The following is a 26,518-nucleotide window of genomic DNA, read 5'->3' as shown; positions in this document are numbered from 1 at the left end:
TCACATAACCTCGATAAATTTCCGCTTATAAAAAAAATCAAATCAATATTGTTGCTGTCAAACAGATATTATTTTCAACTTGTGTAATTCATCAACTTTAAAGGTCTATATAGTTATTTATTTCCTTGATCAATATTATTTATTTAAGTTTTCTTAGTTTCTAACTCAAAATCTATTTGTCTAAACTCTTTCAACCGTCCCTTGCAACTCAGATAGTTGCACCATTTGAAGAGTCGGTTGCAATTTTTGAAGAAACTATTGACGGGTATTATTCCTATTATTTTTTCGATTCCGAGGTTTCTCGGGGTTTTACATCTACGATAAATTCCAGAGAAGAAAGTATTTCCTGGGAAATGTCGCATTTAATGATTTCAAGATATAAGGTTCCTTTATGTAATTCATTGCATGTAAAGTTGAATAAAAATTATATTTAAGAGTCACTACAGATAAAGTTTTTAACGATGCATGCTATTGTGCAAGTGATGTGCTTTGTCCATTGTGGGTTGCGTATGAACAAAAATGATGCCCAGTAACAAACCTACAAATGAATATTAATTAGTATAACTTCTAATATGCAGTTAACATAGATTAATTGATTAATTCTTTTACATACATATTTACCAAATCATCTCTTATTGGGAATTATTGGAAAAAGTTGTACCCCACGAATATGAAAGTGTAACAGAAATACTACTACCCATATCTTCTGTTATTCATAAAGCAAAGTGTATCTGTATCTATGTACAGAGTGGTGCGACAGGGAAATTTTCCGTAATCAAGAATCAAAACCAAAATCTTAATGACTTTTTATTAGAAAAGTATAATGAAAAATGTTATTGAAAAACTGTTAGCAATCAATCTTTGAAAAATTATTCAATATGGCTGCTTGCAGCCTCTATCACAGCCTCCACACGAGATCCGGACTCGGTGCAGGTTGCTACAATATAATCGGCAGACATGTTGGCCCATTCCCTCTTGATTCTGATCTTGAGCTCCTGCAAATTTCTTTGTTATATCTTCCCAACCTTGCTCTCTAAGACATTCCACACACTGAAGTCGAGGGGATTGAGGTCAGGAAGAGGAAGAGGGCTAGAAGGTCTTGTCGCAGAAGTTAGCAAAATGCTCCTTGCAGAAGTTCAGTGTCTTCAAGGCCGCATGGATGGGGGCACCGTCTTAGGTCCACACATTGTTGTTATCAGAATAGTTACCCTTCAGACAGGGCAAGATTTTCAACCCCAGGACCTTATAGTAGGCTTTAGTCCCGATTTTCTCATTGAGCTTGAAGAAGAAGGGATCCATTTTCTTCCCATCAGAGGTCACAACTCCCAAGCACATTGTTTGGGCCGGATATTTTGTCCTGAAAGTGCTCTCTTGATGGTGATCTCGTCCACGCTGAACTCGTCAGCCAAGCGGCGCATTGATGCTGTTGTATCTTCCTTGATCTTGGCCTCCAGGGACTTGAGAAATGTTTCATTTCGCTTCAAACCATTTCCTCCACTTCCTGCCTTCCTTTTTCATTCTTCTTGGCCACTTGAATGTTCTGGACTGTCCTTGCAGTCATGCCGACAATGTCTGAAATTCTTTTTGGGTCAATATCTGCGCCGAGAAGATCCGAAACCCTTTGCCTTTTTGATTCCTGTTCATTTATTAGCTCCAAAAAATTAATTTTAATGACGCAAAAAATTTTAATGACGCAGAAAATTTCCCCGTCGCACTCTCTATGAAAAAAGGTCACAGTGTGCACTGTATATAGTGCTTCCTGATGTATATCATAAACATATTTTGATCTAAGGAGTAATAATGTAGTCGTTTTAATAAAATATTGCAGGCGTATACAAAGAGAATTGTTTCTGATGGTGTTTGTTATTGGCCTCTCATGTATATCATCATTCATATGCATTTAAAGTAGTATTTGTTAAGATTTGACTAAAATATAGTCGCTGGTATGTAAAAATGAATTAACTATTGCAGGAGTTTAGTGGTTTGTTTGTTTTTGTTAGTTATTGCTCTAGAGACTAAAGTATGCATCAGTCATCCCATCATATCAATATTTTGTACCGAAACTCTTATTATTGTTCTTTCATTCATGAGGAGATAACTCCTCATTTGAGTTGATATAAGTATTGATCTGTTACGTGTGAGGGGTCTCTTGAAAAACGGAGAGTAGCTCTGAGGATTGGTTGCAGAGTTATCTTCTACATATATTATAAATTGGTCTTTGAAAATGAGAGTATTTAATTGAAAAAATTTTTTACTTTATATACTAATATATCATGGATTACTTAACATCTAAACAATTCTCTCTTAAAATCACACAACCTCCTATTATAAACATGAATGTTTTGATTCAATAAGTAATATTATTTTATTGTCAATATGTTAAAAATAAATATATAATTAGCAAAGAAAGTGATTATTCTTCCTAGACATGAAATATGCCTTCAACTTGCTTGTTTCCACACTGGTAAGGCATCTGGTCAAAAGCTCAAATACAACTTGACTCAGTTATTATGTCTTGCCTTACTCTTGCCAAACATTTTCGATGTCCTGTAGATCAGACTAAAGTACTCTAGGGAAAGAGCGGTGAAGGGAAAAATAAACAATTCAATCTAAAACACAGGGAAGAATAAGTTCCTAAAGTAGTCCCCTTATTACTTCTACCTTTCAAAAATGGGCGGGAGGGATGGCTTGATATTTGTGGAAAAATATCCATTCCCCCATCCACTGTTTAGGTGCCTAGCTGGAGGAACATATAGCAGCTTCTAATTTTAAGCCAATCAGAATTGAGAACTACTTAACCATACCTTCCTTGCCTTGAGTGTCCACTCTTTGCCTAGAGTCCATTAAATCAGACCATTTCTTTTCTTCTTTTTTGTCCATAACGTCCAATAAACTTCTCAATATTATGATAAAAACTTTGTAGTAGCACAAAATGAAAAAAATGAGATAAATGTTTGTAAAAACTTAAAACATCCCAGGGAAAAATATTGAAGTTTAAATCTTATGTACTAGTTTACCCTTAGTTATCAATATTTATGATAAATATGATCATGGAGACTACTACTCAACACTGATTTTAAGTCATCTATGATGGGATTTCTAAAGAAACATAATAATTATAGAATTGAAAAAATAAATTATAAGTTTATTCTATCATGTTATTTCATAGGTTAATTAATCTACATCGAGGGATCATTGATCAATGTTATTATGAGTTATTCCAAATGAAATTGATTCATTGCAGTCTAAATGTAATGTAATAAATAAACATCAGGAAGTAAGAGTTGATCTTGCTGTCGCAATAAATTGTCAAAAATCAATTTAAAATAAAAGAAATATCAACGCAACTTCTTATGTGATGTATTTTCAGTTTGAGTAGTGACAATAATAACGATTTGTTGCATTAAAATAGGAAAAATATGGACTAATTCATACTAATCATGTTGAGTAATCCCCACTTAGGTTCGTAATCCATAATATAAGTTCAAAACTCCTAAGGTTAAGGGTACATAGTCAAGCAGATATTCTCCCTCTATATATGTACAGGGAGGATGAAGAATCCTTGATAATAAATTCTTCAAAAATGAACCACAAATAAAGGGAGCCTTGATAATAAATTCTTCAGAAATGAACCACAAATATATAGTCATCTCAGGAAATCAATTCAGAAACACTATTTAAAATAATTATAATCATTTGGAAATCAATTTGACAAGAGTTGGGACATTAATTACTTAATGTGAAGTCATCTATAGATGAAAACAGGTTTGCGGGGAAAACTGTATTTGTTTGTTCCATACTCGAAGGGAGTAGTAACTTCAAGTGTGAGAAATATTATTGCAATAGCAGGATGGGGGGACTAAATAGGCTTAGGGCCTCCTTAAAATATGGTTGAATAATCTCCGCCCTTTAGTATTAGGGGATTCTTTGGATGTATTTGATGCTTTAGCGGTGGCTTTTAAGGATCCAGGGGTCACCCAAATACCCGCGCAATCCGAGACCTTGGAACTATTTTTTGGTATTAGAGGGATTCCTTTGATGTATTGGTTGAATTGGCCTTGGTTTTTAGCAATCCCACTATACCACCGGGCTAATCCGAGGATGGACGGTATTCAACCATATTTTAAGAGGCTCTAAGATATTTATTCCTCCTTCCAATCCTCTCGATCCATTTCTTAGAAGATTTGATGTAATTTTGAAAAAATGCAAGGAAATGTTATTGCAATAATATTTCTCACTCTTGAAGGTACTCCCTTGAAGGATGGAACAAACAAATATGCTTGGATATTTGTCAAATAATATTAAGTGTATTTATGATGTGTTATCATATGTCATGAAGTTTGAAGAAAATACGGGCAATTTTCCTATCTGCCAAATTTCCTCCATGGCAATCTTCTACGGGCAATTTTCCACAGGGCAGTTTTCCTAGTACCGAAACATTCACATCAAGAGACGCTTTTTTCCTGTACAAGAGAAATATGATTAACTATGAAGGAACTGACAATCTCATTATTATATCCTGGTCCATAGAAATTCCCTAAAAAAACCAAAATGTCTTCCTTCGATAAAGTTTAATACGAAGTACTTCCATACTGACTAATAAAGACAATCTGTCATTAGAAGTTAGATCTAAAGGAATATAAAGTAATCCTTTATAAAAAATTATCTCTTACTTCGACAGAATTCAATCATATTTGATAATTGCCTTTGGAGCACTCTTTCAAGTTTCAAGTCTCCGAAAAATGAAATTTTCCCTCAAAATCTTTCACTATACGATCCAAAATTCCATAATCCATTACTTAGATTACAAATGAGGATTTTCAATTGAGGATGAATAAGAATTTGTCTCCCACTTCATGATTCATCACTTCCTTTTTATAATATTCAGAAATTATCCCTGAGCCTTTAAAAAATTGAAAGCAAATCAATATCTTGCTGAATCAATATTTCTCTAGTAATAGAGATAAAATATCTTCTCTTGAAAATGAAATATTCATTATTTACACTTGAGTTCTTTTTGCTTTTAAAAATGTATTAGTGTTGGGCTTTGGTTTGAAAATTATAGACCGGTCTAAAACCGTTATGTTTTTTAGTCGAACGAACTAATTTGCTCTTTTAAAGAAGTAAAGAAGTCTGGACCGACCTCAAAGGAAAAAAATCGTTTTAAATAGATCCCCATATCGTATACTTTTGTTGTATCACGCAACCTTTCCCGAAAAGAAACAGAAAAGGTCTCAAAATCCGTTGGAATTTCTCGCACAAGTTGCGTGCGAGGTTTCCTTATAAACATTGGACCCTTGATGCTTGAGATTGATTAGTGAAAGTTGTAAATCCTGAAAATGTTTTAATGTAGGAGTTTTTGTATTTTTAACTTTGATTATAATTTCTAAAGCTGTTATAATGATTAAATTAAGTATAAAGTCTAACCATGATTGTGTGTGCTCAAGAATAACGAAAATAAACTCTTTGCTTTTCTAATTTACTAAATCTACTTTAATATAATACCGGGTGCGACGAAAAAATCTTTACACTTTAATCTAGAACTTTATCATTAATTATTTCAGCAACAAGGCGTAAAAGGGTATTTCAATAAAATAAAAATAACTAATTTGATGTCTTGGCTACCCTAATCATCGATTTAGCGGTCACAGAAGGCTTGCACCCATTGCGGATGTAGTCTTTAGACATGGCATCCCAGTGTTGGTTGACAGTGCCCATTAGATTGTTGATATTTAGCTTACGAACGATACAGCCCTTTGACTCAACATGCAACCAAAAAGTGAATTCCAATGGGTTGGCATCTGGTGGGTAGGGGGACCACATTTTCTTTGGCCAGAAAGGCAAGATGTCCTCCAAACACTTCTGGGCCTTTTTGGACGTGTGTGCAGGCATACAATCTCGCAGAAACACCACGTTCAGGTCTGGGTAGTTAGTCTGGACCCATGGTAACAACCTTTGCCTTGTTGGTTTCTTGCGAGCCTCCAAAAATGCACGGACCAAAATTCGTTGGTCACGTTCAGATGGCATTTTCTCGACCTCTAAGATACTTGGGAAGATCTAGTTTTTTTGTTTATTTTTGATGTTTTGTTTATTTTTAGTATTTGACAGGAACAATTTTACTGCATTCACAAAACCTTGATTTATGTAGCAAAAATGTAGCGGTTTTTTTCACCGCACCCACTATTATAGTATGTGTATGTTTGTATGTCCCTCTGCTAATAAAAACCCATAACCAGGCTATTTAGTTCACAAACGGAGACAAATACAGACTTTATACATGAAATAAAAGTTGTTCAAAATTCTGAATTATGTCCTTGAGCCCATCTTTAATTTGCTGGGCAAGATAGGCAGATTTTGACAAAACACGCAACCACTCATAGTCTATGACGTCTTTATTTCTAGAATTTTCAATTTGATGTATCGTACAGACTACTTTGCAAGAAAAAGAGATTATGACAAAACACGCAACCACTCATCTACTATGACGTCGATATTTAAAGCGTGATGGAAGTCAAACACCAGTACTACACGCGTTACCTTGTATTTCTATTAACCTTGTAATACGGGTGCATCTTATTAACTATATAATATTATTCTTGACATATAGGTAAATTAATGAGAGTAATATATTGTTAATTATTATCATTATCTAGAATGACATGATAATTATGTGCTTTCATATAATGCAGAAGCGTATAGTTTGCATACTATTGTGACTTAATTTACTTTTTTGGTAGATCCGAGAAAAAAGGTGTTTCTTTGTAAAGGGTTATCTCTGTACTGAAAGGTGTCAAGTCGCCATCCATAGATTAAAACGTCTGGGTTAATTTACAAATGCTTATGAGCTATGACGATATTGCATCAATTGTAAACAGAGTATTACTTTACTATTATAAAAATTTACTACATATTTTTGTTGTCAACTGTTAATTCTTATTTGGTCATTAGACGAATGATTCCTAAAGAGGCTTTGCGAGGTTATTAAGGCTATAAAGAAATGTCTTTTGTAATGAAAAAATGTAATTAATAAATGTATTTTCTTTAAAAATGTCATCAAAAATTTCTAAGCTTCTCTGATACCAAATATTCGGCCAAAATCAGAGCTCTCCTCAAAAACGAAATAGGGGTTCCACAATGATGAAAAGGTTAAGAATCACGGGTTTAAACTATAATGTACTGCAATCTTGATCAAGATCCAATGTTTGTGATTTTTCTCTTTCGTGTTTATTAATTTTTTATTTTATAACTTCCTTCGCTATTACTAAGAGAGTATCAACATTACGTATCGTAATATCATTATAAGTAGTATTAAAATATTATTGATGTACCGCAAACTGAATTTTGCTGCTCGAGTATTTTCGAGTTTATACAAAAATTACTCGAGGATGTACGATCTATAATCGTTATTCGTTTGAATAATCGTTACTCGTTTGAAAACTCTTTCAATACTCATGGGTATAAAACTTACAGTTTTTGCCTTTCTGATATTTTTGGAGTGATAAAAATAAAATCTTATTTATTGAGGCAACTTCAGCCCCTTCAATCCACCCCCTGTGAACGCCCCTGACACTACCTAACACTTTTTGAACGCTAACAAATTCGTTGGTCAAAAAATCAATTTTTTTTATAGAATTATTGAAAATTAGACATTTAAAAATTGTTTTTCCCTTCTCTAATTATTAATAATAAGATTCACATCCTCCGATGATGCAATGCTCTTCCTTTTTTGAACTCGAAACTGTTTGAATCCGAATAATAAAAAAATACATTTTGAGGATTTACATGCTTTAATATACTCAAAAAAGAAAAAGAAAGAAGTTTAGTTTTTGACGAGTTACGAGAAAATACTCGAGTTTTAGGCACACGAGCCGAGTTTTTTTATATTTTTTTTTGCTTACTTCATAAAACTCGAGTACCAATTTACGAGCTTAGCTTCTGCCACATCACTATAAAATATGCATATCACAAGAAACGTTACTTTTATTTTATTTTGCAACCTTTTCACCTGAAAGAAACAGAAAGAGACCCTAAAATTAGGCCATTTCCTCATAAATATAGAATTATTATTCGATAATTGTTGATAATTTTTCCTAGCTTAACAACAACAGCTAATTATAATTTTACCAATCAGAGATCAAAACACTGTTTCGGGGAAAATAAAGAGAAACATTTACAGCTGATTAAAAAATACTGTGTAACTTTATGTGTTGGTAACATAAATCTGTGCTATCTAATAATTTAATATTATAGCATGCGTCTGTCCGTTGTCCGTGGATTAGCAAGTTTGTTTTAGTATATTTAGTACGCGCATAATAAAATAATTCGTAAGGAAGGGAAAGACGAGGAAATAGGGAGTTAGTCTTAGTATTCTTAAATTGTTCTTAATAAAATAATTCGTAATAAAATATATAAATCCTAGTATATATATATTATATAATATTTTTCTGCAAATTGTCCTAGAACCTTTTATACCTACTGATCCTTATCTTATATTTTTTAATAATATTCATATTTTACTTTTATGTCTATAAAGCTGCTCTCGAATGGGACTCAAATCTTTGACTTATCTATGGGAACGAAATCAGAGAGAACTTCTACAAGAAATGATATCTTGTCCTATTGAAGCCATTGTGGTCAAGGTCGCAACCTTGGGTCTGGATGAATCCCATCTTGGCAAAACGATAGCTGAGCTTCAACCTCATCTCTTGAAAATGGTAAGCAGATCTATATAATTGCGATGTGGGCTTAGATATGTATCTATGTCCTTTTTAGAATTAGTCACTAAAAAAACAAACTTGGATTCAATTTTAAAAATATTCATAAAACATTAAATATCTTGGATATACATACAGTACACACGTGTTTACGTATATATATATATATACTCTTTTTAGTTGACTAAAAGGAAGTTTCCTTGAGATCATCTCTTCTCCCGATATACTCGTATACGTCTACGCACACGATACAATTCGTAACTCGAATTAAGGTCTGAAGGCATTGGTTAGCAATAGCAAAGGCCTGCCCTGAAAAGTCAGGTTGAAAGAATGAAATATATAATTCAGAAAATAGCTTCGCTTTGTTCAATGCATATATGTATATCACACTCTTTTTTCTTTTAAATGACATTTATTGCTTCTAATAGTAATATATTGATTAAATAAAATTTGTTTTCTGATAACAAAAGAAATATTAGATAGGATGGTTTGATGCTGTGTTTTAAATTAGTTCAATATTTTACGCTTTTATTTGATGGAGTGATCAATTTATATGAATACCTTTTATAAGAAGTAAAATACATTTAAATACTCCTTTATATATTATCCAGTGTCTGTCTGTATGTTTATTAGGGAAACTGCAATTTACAATGTACATGGGTACAATAAAAGCTATTAGGAAAGGAATGTTCATGATTCTTCTTTAGCAATAAAACACAAAGTAGAAAAAAAAGGCCCTTCTAATATGTACTACCCCAAATGGAATGTCATTGTCAAAAATACTTCATCACACAACGATAAGGTATGGGAAAATTGTCAACATTAAATTGGTTTATGAGTGGCAAGGAGTCAATGACGTAAGGGAAAGAATCGAGACATGTTCACTGGCTGAACAAGTTCTATTTTTGTCTCTTCTAATTGAGTTACATGAAATTGTCAGCAGATATGTATTGTATCTCGCTTTGTAAGGAATTTTTTAGCGGGGAAACAAATTTGTAGGTGTTTTTCTCTGCAAAATAATTGTTTACAAGACAATTATTGTTTTTGGCTCAATTACTTCGAATTGGATTGACTTAGACGCGTCAAAATTTGAATGCAACAAGCCTACATATATATATCTACTATTGTTTGAATCTATTTAAAAATTACAATTTAAAAAATATATATATATTTATTGAGAGCTCGATACTTGATTTTGTTTATTTTGACCAAAACACACATCAACTCACTCAAACGACTGTAACGTAATAACTGCGCGTCCAAAATGGCTGAAACTTTGATGAATATCTGTCAATAGATGCTATATACGAGTATATATTACTAACTTTTATTTACAAGTGCTGTCCGTTGAAGTCGTAAACTTTTCAGGCCACCCTCGTATGTATAATTCAATTGAAAATGATAGTATGATTAATATGTACTGTTCATATTATATATATGTCATATAGGTAAATTAATGAGTGTCCTTTTGCAGAATAATATATTTTTACTTATTATATTAATTAATGATCATCAAATGATCACAAAACCATATCATGTGGTTCGACAATAAATAAAATAATAAACAAACACGACAGAGATGGGAATGGAAGAAGCACTATGCACTTCTTCGTTATCAATTAATTATTATTTGTTATGTTGAATTATTTATATTGGAAAGGACTCATGGATTTCCTTATTGTTATGATCCAGGATGTTTCAGAAAAATCTTTTTGGCTGTAGTGAGACACACTACTGAGAGGATTCGGGGGTTGCTCTCAGAGGCTGGGTCGTAGGAGAGCATGAGGAAAGGAGAGACGTAAACAAAGAAAACTCTAAGGCTTCTTACAGTTGGAATCAGAAACGAAAGATGAGCACGAGGGTATTTGTCCATTCGTGAACCTTCTTTCTTTTTATCCAAAGAGTACGATACGGGTTGCATTACGTAGTTACACAAGTGGCTCGAATCCTCGGAGTGGTATATCTAGAACTGTGAATTCATACCTCTAATGGATCTCAAGCCAAGTCATGAGAATCATAACAAGTGACTTATAGGCTCCTTCAACGAATTTTTAATTGTAGGATGGCAACTTATTATATTACTTATTTTGTAATAAAAGTCTTGCAAAAAAACATCCATTATTTTTTCTTTAATTTAAATGTTTTACTTAGCATAGTAAGAATTATCCGATTTTTGGTAAAATACACACCATTTTGTTTTATAAGTGGCTGCCATTTTGAAGGTAATTTCATAATACCTCTTTCATAGAAACCCTCGTCCCTATTGGTAAAAAACTGAGAGAGTCGATTTTCAAAAGCTTCTTTTGAGGCGAATTTTTCACCAACAAAGTCATTCGCCATAGAGAGGAACAGGTCTTAATCACTTGGTGCCAGATCGGGACTATAAGGTGGATGCATAAAAACCTGGCAATTAAGCTCCTGGAGCTTCCGGCGAGTCAATGTCGAAGTATGTTTGCTGGTCTTGTCCTGTAGGAGCACAATTCCTGGGGCAAAAATGGGCTCTTTTGGGTGATGGCTTCCTTCAAACAGTCCAATTTAAAACGGTACAACTCCAAAATTATGAGTTTGGCTGTAGGGAAATAGCTGATGGTAGATGATTCCCTGCCAATCCCACCAAACAGGCAGCAAAATCTTCCTGGCCATTAATCCTGGCTTGGCCACCGTTTGTGCTAAATCACTGCGATTGGACCACTACCGTTTCGGTTGATGTTTTCGTAAGTGACTCACATTTCATAACGAGTAACCATCCGCTTCAGAAATGGCTCAATTTGGTTGCAATTAAGCAGGGATTCGCAGATGGAAATTTGGTCCATTAGGGTTTTTTGAGTTAACTTATGAGGCACCGATATAACGAGGTTCTTTTTTAATCCAGTTTTATTCTAGTGGGTCCAAATGTTTTTTTGTGCAAAGTTTAGCTCTTGGGCAATTAAAACAATGCTTACATGAAAGGTCGGCTTCGACTATTTTCATAATTTTATCGAAGTTTATGATAATTTGTCTTCAGAGCTTGGTGAATCTGTGACATCTAAATTACCGAAACAAAATTGACGAAACCAAAATGGCGCATGATTGGCTGTTACAGTATACGAAACATACACAAATATTTTACATTTTTAGCCGTATGTTTTCGCCTTAATCTAAGAAAAACTATAAAATATAGTGGATTTCTCTTTGCTTGTGTCCATCTTCGATGCTCGATTAAACAATACTGAGTCAAGCAACAAAAACATTTTTTTAGAAACACTTTTAATACGAAATCTTATATATTATTAACACTATAATTTCATTAATTTGTAAAACTAATATTAATATAAATTCCTTTGGACAAATACTATGTAGTGATGAGACGATTAATTGGAATTGGAGAATCGGGTGCTTTTTCAGGAATCTGCATTGGTATTGGGAAAAGAATCAGTAATTTCTATTCTACTATTCAAATTCTTATTTATTACTTCCCTGAGTTATGAAATATTTCTGTCAAGATACAGGAGCCGACCATGTTTATGACTTTATATTTTATTTATTTATGTTGAATTTTTTCATCAAAAAATGCTCGAAAAACATAAAAAAACAATAAGAAATTGAACACAAACTGAGCTTAAACAAACGTGTTCTGAACACACGGGCTCCATGCAGCTATTGCTATGTTAGTGCAATAAGTTTTTTTAAATGTAATGCACGTGTAACATCTATAATCAAAAATTTTACATCCGTAACGGCAATGTTTCGTGATTTTTTCTTTAACAGCAAAAAAAAAAAAAAAGTTTTTCTAAATATGATTTTTGGGTACCTCAAACCCTTCCCTACAAGATGATATTTAACATTGTTGGTATTTGAAGGATAAATTCATAGAGTTAGCATCATGTGTTGAGTGAGTCCAAAAAGCTTGTCCATTTCCGTAACATCCGTAACACTGGGTATTTTTTCACTTCTCTCAAACTCCAAATGTTCAAAACATTTCATATTGCAAGCTTATTTTTATACCAAAATGTGCTCTATAATATGTATTTTCAATTTTCTAATTCAAATAAATAGCTTGTTAATGTTAATTTCTCTCCAAATGTAACGTCCATAACCTCCGGGATCATTTTTCTAAAATATTGAATACTAATTTTGGTCGAATATATTTTTAATTGAAAATTTAACTATATTTTTTTTTCTCGAAAAAGATCATTTAGGTAAAGTTTCAAAAAAATCATCACTTTTTTGTTTATCTGTATAAAAAATAAACGTCTTTGGTCCATTGAAATCTGAACACTTACTAATTCAATAATTAATTAAGGTTGAGTAATTGAAGTTATAAACAATTAGTTACATAACAAAACAAATCTGAGCTCTAGCTTAGATACAAATCGAGAAAATGGCACTTGAAAGTAATCAGCGAATTTCCATTCTCGCACTCCAAGCAGTTGGGACTCTCCAGGAGCATCATCTACGCCGTCAGCAAGTCTGAAACATTGGAGAGGAAAAAGGACTCTGTTAAAAAGGCGAAACTGGACCTAGAGAAAAACAGCACTGTCCAGATAACTATCACAAAAGTGTTTGAAAAGAGCCTTGTGAGGATGGAGTGGTTATTTTTGACATCACCTTCGAAAAAAAACCCATCTCCTCCGTTGAAAGAGCCTTTTGAACTCGTTTTGACACTTTTGTCCGCATACAGCCCTGATTTCAACATAATTGACTACATCTTTTGGATGGATATTCAGGGCAAGACCTGCAGTGCTCTTCATCCAAACACGGAGGCCCTCAAAGCCACTGTCAGCCAGCACTGGGACGTCATGACAGAAAACTACATCTGCAGATTTTAATGGACCACTCGGTATATCAGTCAAATTGTTTGGCAGAATGTTACTTTTCATTTAAATACTAACCAAGGTAAAAAAAAAATATAAGGTAACACTTATATAAATGGCTTTGAATAATTAAAAAAAAAAAAAATTTACGCCAGTGTTAACAAGGTTGAGTGATTTATAAAGTAGAACCGGTCATATTTGTTTATTTTTCACTTTGAAAAAAAATATTCTGAGCAATACGGACGTGAAACGCCAAATTGTGGTCGATATGTCATTGCGTGGAATGACGGGTAATGAGATTTCTAAGGCTGTGGGGTTGAGCCGAAAGGCAATCTATGCAATCAAAAAACGATTTGAGGAGTGTAGGACAGTCGAAAGGAAGAAAGGATCTCGGAGGAAGAGGTTAGTTCTGACAAAGGCTAAAGTTTTAGCTGTCAAAGCTCGGATCAAGAGAAATACAATCAAGACCATTCGTGGTATGGCAAAGGCCATCTCCTTGACCTCCAGTACAGTCCATAGGATCGTTTATGAGGACCTGGGGATGAAGTCAAGGGCCAGATGAAAGAATCACCTCATCAATGACTCAACAAATGCAAAGAGGCTTACGTGATCAAGAGTACTCCTTAAAAAGCTCAAGGCTGGAACGGCAACAATTTTGTTTTCTGATGATTTTTTTTAACGATAGATCGGGTTTCAAACTCCCGTACGGATCGATACATTAGTGACCAATAACCTGCAAATCACACAGCTCAACAACATCCCTGGAGACATCCATCATGTCAGCCTGAAATACATTAGCGGAAGAATATATGATCAAGGTCTGTCAGGGTTTCAGAAGGAGGCTGTAGACCGATATTAATGCTGAAGGTAGCCATATTGTATTATCCAATTATTTGTAGCAAAATATTTCTTGTTATAGTTCCGGTGAGAAGTATGTTATTATTAATAAGTGTTACCTGTTTTTTGGGGTATTTCTTTCTTTTAGAAAGGTAAATACTGAGTGTCGTAAAATTATATAAAACACGTTTGATAGCAATTTTATTTAACACTAAATTTGTTAATTAAACTAAACAAACTTTATTGTGTAGATACTTCTAAATATTAATAAAAATGGTTGAAGTTTGTCAATTTAAATATTTTTGATAAAAAAACAAAAAACAAAAAACACTTAAACCTTCAAATCTTAACTTTTCCCCGAAAATAGAAACAATTAACACCCGAATGCTCATTTTCGGTTTCTTTTTTTTATATAGTGAAAATGCATACTATTTACACAGAGTGCGACAGGGAAATATTCCAGCGTCATTAAAATTAATTATTTTGTACTAATTAAGGTTTCAGGTGACATTTTAAACAATGATCCGATACATTTGTTGTTTTTCTTGCCCATTGTTTTAATTTGTTCAAAATTGGACTAAATATGATGAGTGAACAGGAATCAAAAAGACAAAGAGGCAGAAAAAAATTTCAGATATTGTCAGCGTGACCGTGAGGACAGTCCGGAACATCAGGATGGCCAAGGAGAATGGGAAAGGAGTCAAAAGGAAGGCAGGAAGTGGATGAAATGGTTCGAAGTGAGATGAAACATTTTTCAAGTCCCTGGAGGCCAAGATCAAGGAAGATCCAACAGCATCAATGCACGACTTCAATGCGGACGAGATCACCATGAGGAGGGTATTTCATGATGACCTAGGCCATAAGAGCTTTGTAAGGACTCTACGACATCTCTTCACCGACTAAATGAATACCTTCAGGCTTGAGATATGCAAAAAAGTACTTAATTACTTGAAGAGTCATTCGTCGACTGTGAAGATTCTCCCTCAAGAATATCTTCACAGTCGACCAGGTTTTGATCCGCAGAAACGACAATTTATAGCAGTATGTGCTTGGGAGTTGTGGCCTCTGATGGGAAGAAAATTGATCCCTTCTTCTTCAAGCCCAATGAGAAAATGGGGGCGATGCCTACTGAAAGGTACTGAGGTAAAAAAATGTTGCTCTGGCTGAAGGTTATCTATCCTAAGCACAACGATGTGTAGACCCAAAACGGTGCCCCCCAGCAATACGGCCTTGAAGATACATAACTTCTGCTAGGAGCATTTTGCTGAATTCTGTGACAAGATCTTCTGGCCATTTTCCGTTCCTGATATCAATCCCCTCGACTCCAGTGCGCGGAAGGTCTTAGAGAACAAAGTTGGGAAGACATCACCCAGATATGTGCAGGAGCTCATGGCCAGCATGAAGAAGCGATGGGGAACATTTCGCCGATTATATTGTTACAACCTGTGCCAAGTTTTTTAGTTTTCTATTAAAAAGTCAATAAGGTTTTGGTATTGCTTCTTGATTGCAGAAGATTTCCCTGTGGCACTCTGTATTTTGTATCTGATTTTTTAAAAATATTTACTTTAAAAAATAGTAAACCCTTGTTTTACAATTAGTATATGGTAGATATGAAGTAACTAATCATTGTTATGTACGTAGATTATACATTAATTATTAAGTGTAGTTTTTATATATTACAGGCTGATAAGTTTGGTATTAATGTTTGTGGAGAAGGTGGAGAGTATGAGACCTTCACTTTGAACTGTCCCTTGTTTAAGAAAAAGCTGGTGCTGTAAGTTTTACTTATTATTTATACTATTGATTTATTTGGTTTGCATTGACTCATTGTTTCAACAAGATAAATGCATTAGGTATATTCCTACCTTTGATAACACACTTGGCAAACAGAAGAGAGAGAGAGAGAGTAAACACTACTACAAAGGGTTGTTCGAGTACGTGTATAATTGTTGAGTGTCAACAGGAAAGTAATAATCTTTATCATAAATCAAGAAAATGAGAAATTACCCATTGCTTCCCTGGACTTTATCATAAATAGATAGGTAGCGGGGGCGTTCACAGGAATATAATTTTGTGGGGGGGAGGGTAAATCAAAAAGGTAATATTTTTTTGAAGAAACTTGAAAAGTTATATTTTTCTCAAAATATATTTGAAAAAGTAAATTTCAAATATTAACAGAAAATTAAATTTTTTTAAAAACAATTTTCATATATTGATTTTTTTGAAAAAAAATTTAAGAATACGCAGCTATTCACAAAAAAAGTAATTTTTTGTGAAAAAATTTTAATTTTCAAGTATTAATTTTTTGAAAATATTTCAAAAATATACAGCTTCTCACAAAAAAAAAATCAAATATGATTTTTTTTTTTGGAAAAAATTTCAAAAACATGTTCACAAAAAAAAAATTTTTGAAAAAACAAAAACATATTAAATTTTTGTTGACAAATTTCAAAAAATATTTAGTTTCTGTGAGAAAATTAATTTTTTGGAAAAAAAATTGAAAAATTAAAAAAAAATTTAAAATTTTTTGAAAAAAATAATTCAAGTATTAAATTTTTTAGTAAAAAAAGCAAAAATTCCTTAATTGGGGGGGGGTACATCCCACCAGACCCTGTCCCCGTACGCCCCTGGGTACCTTACACAAGTTACAATTATCCACACAAATTATCAAAAGTAAGCTAAGCATTGAAAAGGTAGTTTATTGATAGAGCTGTAAAATATATGAACTACCAGTATGCGATAAAATCATAATTCGAAAATTAACGTGTTAAAGTTTTGAATTTGAAGAATGTTTAGGAGGCGATCCGGTTGGCTGTGATGACTTTTTATTAGACTTGCTGCAAGCAGCTATGAGTGGAAGGCCTATTTAAGCAAATCCTTCTCTCTACCAAGCAAGGATATAAGCAGGAATGACTCTGTTTTCGATCCCCAATTCTACTTAGAGCACAAGAAGGATTTGCACTTATTAGTACTTAGCATCACTCTCAGTTATTCAGCACAAAAACTAAGACGTTATAGGATTTACAATCCTAAAGGCGGGTTACGACATCTATCATACGTGTACATGTCTAAGTGTATATATTTATAAATGGGTACTAGGAAAACTGCCTTGGGGAAAATTGCCAGTGGAAGATTCCCCTGGAAGAAATCCCCCCCCGAAAAACACATTATAAATTCATTAATAAATATGACAAATATCTAAACATATTTGTTTGTTCCATCCCCCCAAAAAAAAAGGTATACCTTAACGCGTGTACGTCTGATGTTTGACTTCAACTACGCTTTTATTAGTGACGTATTAGTGCCTGTATGTTTTCTCAAAATTTGCTTTTCTGGCCCAGCAATCGGTATGATACATCAAACTGTAAATTCTAGCAATAGTGACGTCATAGACTATGAGTGGTTGCGTGTTTTGTCAAATCTGCCTATTTTCCCAGGTCAGGAGAGGGGGGAGGGATAAATAGCTTAGGTCCTCTTAAAATATGATTGAATACTCTCCCCCTCGGATTGGATCGGGGGTAGTGTGGGATTGCTAAAAACCACCACCAATTCCTCAATACATCCTTGAATGTATTGGAGGAATTGGCGGTGGTTTTTAACAATTTAATTAAATTTAATTTTAGGGAAAAACTTTTGCCCAACCTTTTATAGCTTATAAAAATGTCTATCAAAGTTATTGAATATAAAATAACTAAAAATAGGTTCTTAGTATCGATATTCATTAAGTGAAGAGTCTTTGCCTTTTTTAAATATTTGTTCCTGATATTTTTGCATTTATAATTTTGCATAGTTAATTTTCATACCATATGACAACTTTTTTGTTTTCTGTTTTTCTTTTCAACTACCCGTTATCCAAATTCGAAAAAAGCTAAAAACCCAACCACTCTAATATACAAATTTGTTGAAAAATCCAGGAGGCAGTTGTTCTTTTGCATTTGCAAAAATATATTCTACTTTCCTGTTGCTGTGCTGTTTTCAAGACAATGAATAGTTATTTGATTTATGTCCCCATCTCATTCTCTCTCAAGCCTATTTCAATACATAAAATCCTATTCAATATACGTTTCTATTGAACGGTTATATAATATCAAATTCAATAACACAATGATGTATAATATGTAGATATGTGTAGCCTATTGTAATCAAGAATGACAGGGGAAGGGATAGCAATAAATATTAATCATATCTATGTATATTTATTTTTGCCTTCAATGAGCTTTCTTACAACAATATGTTTAATATACTTAAGAGACGTTGTTATAGACTACATTCCCCTGGTACGTGTGAAATAAGAATACTTGAAGGGCTTGCAACAAGGGGGACAATGACCACTCCACTTTTATAGAATCTACAATTATCATATAGCTAGAGTTTGCACATATACAGGGTGTCCACGATAAATTGGAACTATCTCCAAATTCAACCTGCTTGATAAAAATGGAATTTGGAGTGTATTTGTTAATATGAAAAAGTTAGACATGATATTAAACAATACATTTATTCAACATGTCCTCCCTCAGAGGCCACCATCTTCCCCATCCTGCCCTTAAAGGATTTGCATGCCCTGATGACTTCCACGGAATCGACAGCATTCCACTCCCTCGTAATGGAGCCCTTGTGGCTGACCTTGCACACCTCCCTCTCCAACTTCCCCTACTAGTAGTAATCACACGGGTTGAGGTCGGGTGAGTTGGAGGGCCAGGTGTTGCGATCCCAGAAAGTGATGTCGTGGGAGTTGAAGAGGTTAGTGGTCCTCATGGCGATGTGTGCGCGCGCTGAGTCTTGTTGGAATATGAAATCCCTCCCAGCGGCCGTATCCTTCATCCAGGGGATGACGAACTCCTCCATGACTTTGCAGTACCTTAACAAGTTAACCCTTTCCTTGGGATTGAAGAAGAAAGGAGGCATCACCTCACCGGTGCTGCAGATGATACCCAGGGTCATCACATAGCCCGGGAACTTTGTGACCGTAGGGACCTCTTCTCTCTCCTTGGCAAGCCACCTGTCATTCTGGACGTTGTAGCTTCTGTCGACAGTCCAGTTCTTCTCGTCGGGGAAGAAGGTGATTCTTCCTCCATGGCTCTTCAGGTCATTAAGAAGACACTTACAGTTGGTGATCCTGGTGGCCTTCATGGATGCCGTGAGGATGTGTTGCTTGGCCATTTGGTATGACCTGTACCCGAGGTCCTCATTCATAGCCTTGGAGACCAGCTGCTTGCTCACTCCACGGTTCTTGGCCAACCTGGACAAGGAAGTCCCCGGCGAAGCCTTGATGGACTTCTAGAGGCCTTCAAGGAAGCGGGAAGGGTGGATTCAGTCACTTCTCATGTTGTGGGCCTTGCGGCAGACCTTCCCCTCAACCTCCCAGGCATTGAAGACCCGGTACACCGTGGTCTTGGGGTAGTTAAGAAGTTTGTAGATAGCAGAGGACTTGTATCCCGCACAAGCCAATTCGAGGATGGCGTCTCTCCTTGCTTGTTCCATGAAGACTATTGTTTGTTGTCAAAACAATTGTGGTGGAAGTTATAGTGTATTGTTCACGCAACCTTTTATATTAGTATGATTTAACCCCGAATATCCACATAATGGATCTGGATGAAGTTTAAAGTAGTTCCAATTTATCGTGGACACCCTGTAGTTGGCCAATTAAAGGGAATGTGGGCTAATTACATATATATTTTCGAAAATTTGTCAAATTGAAGGTTAAATTTTGATTCTTGTTTATTTTCTTAGATTTTTTAAAATATGAAAATACGGATTTTGATCCTTCTACATTTTTAAATTGAATTTTATCTTAAAAAATAAATAAATATATATTACAGAAAAACCCTATTGTATATTCAATTAGAGAGACTAACAGTCCTTTTTTGAAATTTGCAACCTTAGTTATATATATAGAACCTTAAAAAGTACATAATGATTCACTAGCATAGCTTAGTTACATATGAGCAAAGCATTAGTGAGTGAATATCGACACTCTTCTTTAGACCCTTATAACTTATTCTACATACATATTGATGAGGAATATCATAGCTTATATTATAAAAAAATATTCAATGTATGATTTAAAAAAAAAATATTTTAAAATGAGCATCTCCAAGGATTTTTGTTCCGTTTTGTTTATTTAAGGAATCCCATTTTGAAATTATCTACTCATCGTTTTATTGCTTCGATCCTGAGATTTCATTCCCAAGGAAGGAGTCCACTTATGAGGTCTGGTAGTTTTCCTCAGATGAATTCTCCTCCACTCGTCCCTAGTATAATTTGGAATCTTCCATGACAGGCCTTAGTCTTGTACGACTAACAATAAAGTACACATAAACTTCTTTGTTCACGCCACAAACTCTAAGATATGCAATAACACCATATCCTTTATTTGACACATTGCAGAAGATACAAATATCAAGCTTAGGGTTTTTATCTATGTGTGTACTCACATTTCCGAGCATAGGACAATTTTTAAGTTTTTTTCAAATTGTCTTTCCAAACATTCCATTTTTTTTTATATCTCTAAAGGAACTTCTTCATGCCAATCATTATTGTTACACGACTAATACCCTGTCAAGGAAGTTACTATTCCTAGGCTCGAACTTGAAGCGGCAGTTTTGTCTGCCAAAATTATTGATCACTTTTTACAATTCATTCCATATAAGGTTGATAAAGTTCATACTTGGACTGCCTCTACTATTGTCTGGCACTAGCTGCAATCTGAGCCGGTCAGATGGAAGACGTATGTGACCAACAGAGTCTGCTGATGATAACTAACTAAAGAGTTGCTCATCCGGGGTGTATGTTCACTCGTAAACGAGTGACTGTTTAGTAGGGCAGCGTTTATGTACATACATATACATGTGTGTGTGTATGGGAGCACTGGTTTGTGATTGGAGGAACATTAAAAGGTATTATCTCCACTCTTTTTCTTTTATTGAGTATATTTATCAATGTGCAATTCGACTCCAGTGTTCTAACAGTAGAATATAATTTATATAAATAAAATATTACAGTCCACATATGATTAATTAATCAACGTTCTGCCCAAACGAGAATGAAGGGAAGTAGAGCCGTCCAAGGTGCTCTAACATATGGTATTCCTCATCACTATGTATTATGAACAAGTTATAAGGCTCTAAAGAAGAGTGTTGTTTTTCACCATTTTTCAGCCTAAAAAGCGAAATATATCCAGTTCAGAACAAGATACAGAATCAATAAAAACACTTTTACAGAAGTTTTATTAATCTGACTTTTAATTTGGGGATTGTTTTAAGGGTAAAAATTGACTCTGAACGATAATAGTTCGAATTACTACAATCCCAGATATTTCAGACTTTACATAACTGAGAAAAAACCTGAGATCAGCTTTGGATTCTGCGCTTCCCCCCCTAATTGTTCCACTGTGTAATTGACTTAATTTTATTGATTTCGAAACATTTCCACGCAACCTTATATTGCTTAGTTACTAAACATTTCCACGCAACCTTATATTGCTTAGTTACTAATATTCTATGAGATAACAAAAAGTTGAAAGGAAAAATAAAATATAAAAATCGAACTTTGTTTTGACGAGAAATCTTGTCAAGTTGTAATATAAGGTTTACTCCTTAATTTTAGGTATACTACCTCTAAAGCAATTGAAAAAAATATGATCCCTCATGTTACTTGATTTTTGTAAAATTAGACATATTTTGTAAGAACTTCATTCAAGATAACTTAATAAATATTTTATCTTATAAATGTTTCTATCAAAAAAACTTTCTTTTTCCTCATTTAATTTTTTGTAAATAAAGTCAAGTTTGTGATGTCCTCAAAGAAACGTAGAGGGCTAGATTTTCTCCACGGAAGGAGTTCCTATTAGTGAGGTGGTCAAGATTGTGGAAGTGAACATGTCCACTGTTTTGAGGATCTGGAAGGCGTTTGAGGCTGATAGCAGCTATGACTTGAAGCCTGATAGTTGGGGGGCAACATAAAGCGATCAGGGAGTTTCATGAGTGCTTCGATGTGTTTAGGCTCGCACAAAAGCACAACATTAGTGAAGGGACAATTAGGAGTGTCGTAAAAGACATGGGCCTCAATTATGTGTCAACTAGTCAAAGGAAAACCAAGTATGGTGCAGGGAGAATTTACCAATTTCTGCCCCTGTACATTGTGGCCTCATTCCTCACCAGATCTGAACACAATGGACTATGGAATTTGGGACTTCATTGAAGCCAATACCTGTGCTGTCTCCCACAGAAATACTGTTGAGGTGAAGGCCTCTATTGTGTAGAAGTGGATGCCCATGTCTGATGAGTAAGTCATCATTGTGTGCAAGGCCTTCCGACTACGTGTTGAGGCTGCAATGGAGACTAAAGGTGGACATTTTGAATTTGAAGGAAGGAGGATGTGTTTTTCACTGGTTTATAAATGTCAAGGTACTAACTTTAATCAAGTTTGAGCCCTTGATATTTTTGTTAATCTTGTCCTATGCACACTGTATGTAGTTATTTAACTTTAAAATATGGTTTAGAATCGAAATAATACTCTAAAAATATGGTTTAGAATCGAAATGATACTCTAAAATATGGTTTCTTTTAAAAAGGCTTTAAAGGCTAAACCTATTTAGAAGTACCATTTTAATTGTCATTTCTGTGTTCTATGGATTACATAAAAAAAAAAAAAAAAAATGTAGGTTTTAGCCGCCGGATCTGTTGCAAATTGTCATTATCCCCAAGATACTCCTTTTAGAATTAATATGCGGGTACCTTTTATATTGATGTTCTAGTTCTAGAACACTTAGCCCTTGAACGACTATGCCCCGACATTTTACCTCCGAAAAAGGAACCCTTGGCCATTGACCAAGTATTTTATAAACAGTGTAGCCATTTATCGTTCATCTCTTATGATTTGCTCTTTATAATTAAATAAAAGTAACTGCTTAAATAATAATTGTAAAAAATGATTAATAATTTTGAATCTGGAAGATAATTAAAATGGGTAATTAATTGAATTATACACACAGATGACATAGAATAGTAAATAATACGGGCAAATACATCGGCAGATTCTTATCAACATTCAATTCCAAAATCATCCATAAAATTTTTCATTTATATTATAAATATCTCATAGTTTACAAAAATTGATAATTTATCAAACATATTGAGTTTACTCATATCTCATATTAAGATCTTAACGATTACATATACAATATATATGTTTATATTCTTATGCATACAATACATCATTTGATAGCTATTTATGCCACATTATACCTTAATCATTTTTTTTTATTCTGTTATAAAAATGTATACTTGATCTTGACCATATTTTTCAACTTAAATATATCAAACATCATATACTCAAATATCTAAAAGCTTTCAAATGATGAATGGTTTACAAACTAAAATCCAAAATGCAAGGGTCTTCAAGACGTTTTTTGATCAAATTCATTATGAAAAGGTGCTCAAAACTCAGAGTTGGACTATGTTAGAGATCTGAAATTTCATTCTCGAGTTTTCCAATGATAGGTTAATTGCCAAATCAAATTTTATTCAAATCCGATGAAAAAAAAAACTGTAAATTGTTCATGGAATGATCCACCTATATATACATATGTATAAATCAGTGACTCTTAGCCTTTTTTAAAAATAAGTTATCAATTTAATTGAACTTAAATTGTATATTGATATACCTATTTGCTATTATAAAGAATGAAATTGCAATGGTTCTGAATAGTATTTGCGCTGAATTGTCCTTGAACAGAATAGTTGGTACAACAAATTTTATGCTTATAAAATAACGTAAAGTTTGAGATTTAAAAAAAAAAAAAAAACTTCTACTAACATTTACCAAATACAAATAACTTGTCCATACCATGATTAAGTGAGCCTATGACGATTATTACAAGAGTTGTAAAAAATATGTCCTTCCCGTAGATAAAAAAATAAGCTGAAAATTGACATTTTAACTATGACTGTTTGAAATTTTTGTAGCAAAAGAACATCTTAGTTGTCAAGACGTTTTATTAGATCAGCTTCAAGCAACTATGCAGTGAAATAGAAGAAGAAAATAACCACAAAATTTGTACCGAATCCGGCTACAAAAATAACTATAATTTATATAAACAAAACTTATTTGTAATCTAATGCTTAAAAATATTAGTTATAAATTACTATTAATTTATGAAACTTATTTAGTTAACTAATTTAGAAGTTTACTTCACAAATTTCAAACGTTCTCTATAGTCCATGCAATCAAAATTCCTAAACACTTTTAAAGTCTAAATTATTATATTGGGTAGAACATAGCCACTAGCCGTGCTAGTTCATTAATTAGACTTGTAACTAGTCAATGTAATCAGAGAAAAGTGTACCATTTGAGTGAAATGTTGTATGTATGTATTGCCGTTTCTCGGTTACGAGTACATAAATTATTTTCCTTAACTTATGAATGTATTAGCAAATGATAGATTTTGCTCCATTTCATTTCTTGTTCATCTATTTAAATATCTTATATTCCAAATATTTTAAGGATATATAGCACAATTATTTACTACATAGAACTATGCTATAAATTAAAATTAAATTGTTAATATAAAGAAGGAATTTTCTTTTCTTTAACAGTTGTCATTATTATTTAATTCCTGAGTAATCAATATCCTTTCCTAAATAAATTCAATTATATTCAAAACCTGATTGAACATTTGAGGATTTGTTGTGGAGTTATAATTGTAAATCCTTGTTCAACTCCGACTAGAAATGGGGATCGACGTGACAGCTGATTGTAGCTGATGTTCTCAAAAACATTCCTCAAAATTTTCGGTTTCTTTTTTTTTTAACATGCCCATTCTACACACGATTTTCATCACTACACATCATGGTCGTACATTATTAAAGATTGTGTTTGCAATTTCAAACTTTATAGTATCTTTGTTATTTTCCCATAAATTAGAAAAAAATGATGAGCTTTAGGGAAAAAATAAGGAACTATTTAATTTCATAATTACAAAAAATCTACCACGTAAGAAACTGTTAAGAATTGACGACTCGGATGTTAAAGTTGTTTTATGTGATATACATAAAGACCTTTCTTTTTTTGATTAAATATAATACATATAAAAATATTTAATTCTTTATAAAAATCAGGGAAATTTATTTTTCCACTTATATCGATTACGTATTAATATTTCTTGGAGGGAAATGTGACACTATTATTTTTTATATAATGTCTTTGTCTTTCAATAGATCAATAGATTTTCTCTCTACATCTCTTTTCTCTTACAGGAAGGAAACTGAGGTTGTCCCCAATGGAGCTGATGTCTATCATCTACTATTAAAATCTCTTGTACTCCAGGACAAAAAAGATGGAAATTAAATATGTTTATATAAACATTTTATAATACATACATTCAGCCTAAAGGTGAACTCGTACATCTAACATCCTTCACGTATCAACTTTGGAAGGAACACATGGACAATATTTTGAGACGTCGATTTCAGTTTAAAAATTAGACTGACCATGCATTTATTTACTAATAATTGATGTATGTATTTTCATCAAAAAGGTCTTTATTCAATTTAACTATTATAAATTATAATTTGTTAAATAGATCAAATAAAGAAAGTTTGTTTTATGTATATATTCCTTAATAGTAAAAACCGTGTATGCATACGAGGGTGGTCTAAAAAGTTTTCGACCTAACAAAGATACAAGAATTTTTTATTTATTTTTATTTTCAACATTTCTCCTAAGGATTCTTCCATCTCTGTAAACCGTCTAAATAGTACTTTTTTTAGTAATATTTGTTTTTGGCTCAATTACTCCGAGATGGATTGACTTAAATGTGTCAAATTTGAAGGGAACAAACATTTATGTCTGCTATTGTTTGATTATACTAAAAGATTACAATTTCAAAAAAAATATTAAATGATAGTAAGATACTCAATTTTGTCAATTTTAACAAAAAAAAACTTACATCAACTCACTCAAACGACTATTACATGACAACTACGCATCCAAAATGGCTGAAACTTTGGTGAATAACAGTCAACTGATGCTAAATATATGTGACTAGCTTTTATTTACGAGTGCTGAGATGTTCCCGTTGAGGTCGGAAACTTTTCAGACCTCCCTTGTATATCTTAGTTTCGTTATTTGGGGTAAACTTGTAAACAGGAAAATCGATCAGTCTAAAATTTG

At 33.4% G+C, this 26,518-nt stretch overlaps 1 protein-coding gene across 2 annotated transcripts in view; it reads left to right on the top strand.

The window, feature by feature from the left end:
- The window catches only part of LOC121118120 (diphthine--ammonia ligase), a 30,002-nt gene extending 4,050 nt beyond the window's left edge, over positions 1-25,952 (top strand). For both annotated transcript variants that reach the window (XM_040712666.2, XM_040712665.2), the window contains exons 4-6: positions 8,534-8,714; positions 16,027-16,118; positions 25,603-25,952. In XM_040712666.2, the coding sequence (XP_040568600.1) occupies positions 8,534-8,714; positions 16,027-16,118; positions 25,603-25,693 (364 nt within the window). In that variant the 3' untranslated portion in view covers positions 25,694-25,952. The remainder of the gene's footprint in view (positions 1-8,533; positions 8,715-16,026; positions 16,119-25,602) is intronic.
- The last annotated feature ends 566 nt before the right edge of the window (positions 25,953-26,518 follow it).

The sequence above is a fragment of the Lepeophtheirus salmonis genome, chromosome 5 (assembly GCF_016086655.4).
Source record: "Lepeophtheirus salmonis chromosome 5, UVic_Lsal_1.4, whole genome shotgun sequence".
Lineage (NCBI taxonomy): Eukaryota > Metazoa > Arthropoda > Copepoda > Siphonostomatoida > Caligidae > Lepeophtheirus > Lepeophtheirus salmonis.
Note: the sequence above shows the minus strand (reverse complement) of the source record. Positions and strands in the feature narration are given on the sequence as shown.